Source organism: Rana temporaria, unplaced genomic scaffold, assembly GCF_905171775.1.
Source record: "Rana temporaria unplaced genomic scaffold, aRanTem1.1, whole genome shotgun sequence".
Lineage (NCBI taxonomy): Eukaryota > Metazoa > Chordata > Amphibia > Anura > Ranidae > Rana > Rana temporaria.
Window position 1 is genome coordinate 7,029 of NW_024404697.1, and position 5,401 is coordinate 12,429.

The 5,401-nt window shown below is 43.5% G+C and overlaps 1 protein-coding gene across 1 annotated transcript; it reads left to right on the forward strand.

Annotated features, from left to right (window-relative positions):
* The first annotated feature begins 697 nt into the window (after positions 1-697).
* Positions 698-4,070, forward strand: LOC120923026 (NEDD4-binding protein 3-A-like). The gene is made up of 2 exons (XM_040334888.1): positions 698-1,155; positions 3,627-4,070. Exons 1-2 carry the CDS (start codon positions 748-750, stop codon positions 4,068-4,070), a joined length of 852 nt encoding a protein of 283 aa, XP_040190822.1. The 5' UTR covers positions 698-747.
* Positions 4,071-5,401: the final 1,331 nt, after the last annotated feature.

A 5,401-nucleotide genomic window follows, 5' to 3' on the forward strand; every position in this document is an offset into this window, starting at 1 on the left:
ACTGGATGCTATTTTCCTGGTTGAGGTTGGACTCGATTTTCATTTTGCATGAATACCATCCAGAATTTTTTTTTTATTGTGACATCTGATGACACCCTTTGCTGGATTCTTCTTTTTAAGATCTAAGTGTTGGCACTTATTTGGACTTAAATATTTAACCACTTTTTTGCCTGGGTTGGTGTTGCGTATGTTTTTAACATTATTTATGTGTATATTGTGAGAATATAACTATTGGATATATGTTCTTATTTTTATTTTATTTTTCTAATAGTGGTAGTTGCCACTATTGGTTGACGCCTACACCCAAAAGTTGAGAAAGTGAGCCCTTCGTAACAAAGTAAAAGCAAGATCAAATGGAGAATATAGTAGTCTTTCTTGGTTAACAGAAGTCTTATGCCTTGTACACACGGTCAGACTTTTAACCATGCAAAAGTCCGCCGTGAGAAAGATGGAGAACAGGTTCTCTATCTAAGGTCCGTTGGACTTCCGAGGGGAAACAAGTCAGATGGAGGCTACACACAGCCGGACTTATCGAGGGGGAAAAAAAGCCAGTGTGACTTTTTTCTCGGAAAGTCCGGCCATGTGTACGAGGCATTATAGTACCTTCTGTTGGGCATAATTTTTAAATGTTTGTGCCAGCTGACAGGTAAAGAAAATTGTCTAAAAACTGCAATATGAAATGCACAGTGTTAAATTATGTTTATTTTTCCTTTTTTGCAGATCAGTCAGGCCTTCTGTTAATTCTTCATGGCAGCTGCACAGACGTTCAGCCTAGCCTGTGACCCTGGGAACCAAATCCTCCATTCTTTTAATACGGACATCTCCTACAGGTGCAATATGGGTAGTGTGAGCAGTCTAATAGAGAAACATGACTTTTCACAAGATGATTTCAGATTGGACTTTAAGCCCCTCCCAGATTCTCACAGCCCAGGGAATATCCTGAAGAGGAGTCTGAATCAAAGAGAACTGCTGAGCTACTTGAGTATTACAAAGAAAGATGGTAAGAGTGCCAAGAAGATACCTTCTGGGCTGGGATTCAGGAGGGAACACAGTATGGAAGGAGAAGAAAATGACTACCCTGGCTTGTACCAAAAAGAGCACAGGAGTACAGACTTCACCAAGACATCACTTCCGGAACGGGGACGTTTTGAAAAGGTATGTCCTTTTCAGTTCATAAGATGGGGGTGTCTTTTTTTTTTTTTTTTTTTTTTTTGTGAAGCTTAAATGTATGCAATACTGAAAATTCATAGTTAGCGCCCAGGTTGAACCCAAATTGTTCTACATTTAAGTGTCATAGAACAATAGCATGTCATATTCAGTTTGTTTTCAGTTTTTGCACTCAGTTGCACTGCCTAACTCATTATTTATTCTTATATTAACTGGTGCACACACAAAACATGTTTATATTTAGCTTTAATGCATGTACCTTCAGACCTCACATCAGCTCCGATTCCTGCACCTTCAACTTCAGATCTGCCCCAATTAGGGCTGGACTGGGACAAAATTTTGGCCCTGGACCTGGACCCCTCCCCCAGCCACCCAAGCCCCCTCTCCCCCTTCACTAGTTACGAGCCGTTCTACTTAGAGTAGAACGACTGGTACTGGTACTCTTATAGTGGGGAAGCTAGACATTATTTCACCCGGGCCAAAGAATCAGTTTGGTGCCCCTAATGGGACAAGATTAGGCAGGAGTGAGAAAATCCCAGGCTATAGCTGTTGAGTCAGCTGTTTGTCCCCTCTCCCGTGCTCCTTCTGGTCCCCCCCATGCTCCTCTGTCGTCGTCCCTAATCCTCTGGTCCTCCCCCTGCTTCTCTGTTCCCCCCAGGTGAGTGCTGCAGGGAGGGAGAGACCGAGGAGCAGAGGGGGGAGGCGGTCCGTTATCACTAAAGCCGGCCCACTGATCCATCGGCCCACCGGGAAACTCCCGGTAGTCCCAATGGCCAGTCCATCCCTGGTCCCAATTCCTATACCTTCAGACCACTGATCAGCCTCAATTCCTGCAACTTCAGACCTCAGATCATCTTTAATTCATGCATCTTCAGACCTCATATCACCAGACCTTAGATCAGCCCCAATGAATATCTCCAGGTCACACATCAGCCCCCGATTCCTGCACCTTCAAACCTCAGGTTAGCCCCAAATTATCTTTAATTTATGCACCTTCAGACCTCAGATCAGATTCCCGCAACATCCGATCTCAGATCAGTTTTATTTCCTGCACATTTAAAGTTAGGATCAGCCTCAGTTCCGGCACCTTCACACTTCAGATCAGTTCCTCCCTCACATGTACTCCCTGGCATATGTGTTCCACCATTGTACCCCCCTGCAGATTACAGCTTAATCACGTTAGGTGCAGGATTACACGTGGCTGCATGTGGTACAAAGGGGAGGCGCTGGATGATGCTGTGAGCCACACACGGGTCAATGGCAGAGAATTGCATGTAGGACATTATGCCCATGACTGGTGATTTTGACAGCAAGTGGTCACAGCCTTGAGACCTGGCACCTCCTGCAAAGATGGGCCACTGGAACTGGACACTCTGGCAACTGGTGGGAAGCATCCGTAGTAACAGGAGGCCCCCTCTACACATTTTGCATATTGCCATGTACTCCAGAGTGAGAGCAATAATTCTAGCACCAGAGCTCCTGGGTAACTAAGCTGATGACTTGTAGTGGCTTTTAAAGCATGGACTATGAAAAATAGGGTACCAAAGTTTATTGCCATTTCAAGGGCACACTCAATTTTAAGGTTTGACATGTTAAGTATCTATTTATTCGGTACAACCTCCTCATTTAGATTTTGCCCAAAAAAATGGAAATTTAATGTGTTTGCCCTAAAAATAACTTTAGTGTGTTTCCTAAACTGCTGCGTTAATACTGTATAACATAAAAAATTGGAACTACCACCATTTTATTCTCTAAGGAAGCCCTCAAATTTTCCACTCGAATTTTGCGAGTGTAAAATGAGGGTTTGCAAGCTGGGCTGCCTGCCTGGGAGAGACCCGCCTGCGGGGTTGATCGGGAGCCGTTCTCCCATCGATCGCCCTGAGGGGAAGGGAGCATGGGGAAGAGGAGAGCCGCGGGATAGCACGCTGTTACCGGCGCTTGCATTAGGATTGTCTTTGCTCTGCTCGACACAGCCCCGCCTCCTCCTGACTTGCGCCTGTGATGGAATGCATCACAGCAGTGGACCGATGTTCTGTATCTATCACAGGCGCAGGTCAGAAGGAGGGGGGGCTGTGTCGAGTAGAGCGGAGACAATTATAATGTAAGCTCCGGTAACAACGTGCTATCCCGCAGCTCTCCTCTTTCTCCAGCCATGCATTTCTCTGCCCAGGAGAAAGTGTCGTTTCATGAGATAATTTGAGGGCGTGTCTAGGGGTAGAATTAGGGGCAGGGTAGGGATTGAGTGGGGCACTGGTAGCGAGTAACCTTTGAGGCCTGGCTAGTAGCTCAGGACTTGAAATTTTGAGCTCTGCTCTAAGGTGTCTGCTTTTAGAAATATTAAATATTTGGGGGTTTTAAAATAAAGAAATTTAGCGTGTGCAAAAATGACTTCGGCAGCGAAAGGGTTAAACAGTATCATTGTTGGCACTGCCTGTGACACTTTTTTTTTCTGTTTACAGTCTCGTTTTGGACCAGCTACTTTGAAGCCTTCCAATGGAAAGAACTTCATGTCAATGCAGAGTTTATGTTCTTCCGGTGGACACAAGCTATCAAAAAGCAATGGCAGTCTAAATACCCTAGGCAGTCTTAACAGTCCACCACGTCGTGGGCCTCTGAAGTCAACAAACAACCATTCTGTCAGCCATCACGAAAGTGAAAGTGAAGAAAACGACAGCTTGTCTGACTGCAGACAAAATTCAGTCAACAGCTATTCAGGTTATAGCCCTGGATTCAGTGTGGCACGGGGTCAAATAAGTGCATCCACTGGACATATAAATCATATTGGAGGTTCATTAGACCGAGCATCGCGGACAGGTCGAGACATGGCACCTGGTGATGACTCCACAGATGACCCCAATTCCTGCATCATGACTCCACAGATGACCCCAATTCCTGCATCTTGACTCCACAGATGACCCCAATTCCTGCATCTTGACTCCACAGATGACCCCAATTCCTGCATCTTGACTCCACAGATGACCCCAATTCCTGCATCTTGACTCCACAGATGACCCCAATTCCTGCATATTGACTCCACAGATGACCCCAATTCCTGCTCTTGGCTCCACAGATGACCCCATAAAAAAAGAACAAAAAGCGGCGCCCTCTAAGCGTAGTATGTGGTTTAATAAGGCAAACAAGCAACAGCAAATCATATGAGGGGTTACTCACAAAAGTAGAGGGAATACAGGTGTTTATATACTGGTTTCATCTGAGGATAAAGTCCGGAAAGTGTAGACTCTGCTGGGAAGATCTTTAATGCAGGCTTCAGGCAGCGTGATGGTAGATCCACCACGATGATGGCCGTGGGGGGTGTCTCTGGGATCCCCGGATGATATCACAGCACTAGTACTGGGGGAAACAGAGACGCCACATTCGGCGTGGTGGAGCGCAGCCGTGGAGCGCAAAACAGTCGTACGTCACTTCCGGGTGAAACCTCAGGGTGATGCGCGCGTTCGAGACATGCGTGTCTCTTCGTCAGCTCTATGGGGGCCATCTTTGGTGAGGGACAGAAGAACAGCTCAGACGGAGCTGATTGGTTGGTATTACCATACCCGGAAATCAACTTGGCACGGCGGGGAATCGAAAACCAGGCAAACGAAAAATCAATAAGGACTAGTTTTTAGGAAATCTCACAGAGGAATAATATAAAAAGGGCATAAGCTACAAAACTTATAATGTTGTAACTATTGAGAGGAACTGGGTTTGAACAATAAAGTTGATTCTATAGTGCGGACTACCAATAGGGAATGTACACAAAAAACCATATGAGTAATGCATAACCATATATAGAAAAAACTCACTCATAGGGACATATCAATGTATATGAAACACTAAAAAGGTGTGGGAAAAAATGAAAGAAATAAGAAAAAAAGAAAGAGAAAATTACTATAATCCAGACTTAATTTCAGAAAGGTTAAAACATCAGGATAAGATATAATAATCCGGGACTATATTGTATTTCCAATCACAAGGGAATACTACGATATTATTAAAAATAGTTGCAATGATAAGAGTATATATTGTTAGAAAGATATAATATAATATGATTATAATAATAATAATAACCAATTAATAAAAATACATATATATATAGGAATAAATTAATTAAAAATACATATACCATATATATAGATATAGATAAACCAATTGATTAATAGAGATTGATAGAAATGATAAAAAATATTATGATAAAAAATATTAAATATTACAATAAAAATATTTATTTCTAGTC

Bases quoted from the DNA above. Each gene is read 5' to 3' on its own strand.
- LOC120923026 (XM_040334888.1), top strand. From the start codon at position 748: ATGGCAGCTGCACAGACGTTCAGCCTAGCCTGTGACCCTGGGAACCAA. The intron at 1,156-3,626 runs GTATGTCCTTTT...TTCTGTTTACAG, and splicing joins AACGGGGACGTTTTGAAAAG to TCTCGTTTTGGACCAGCTAC.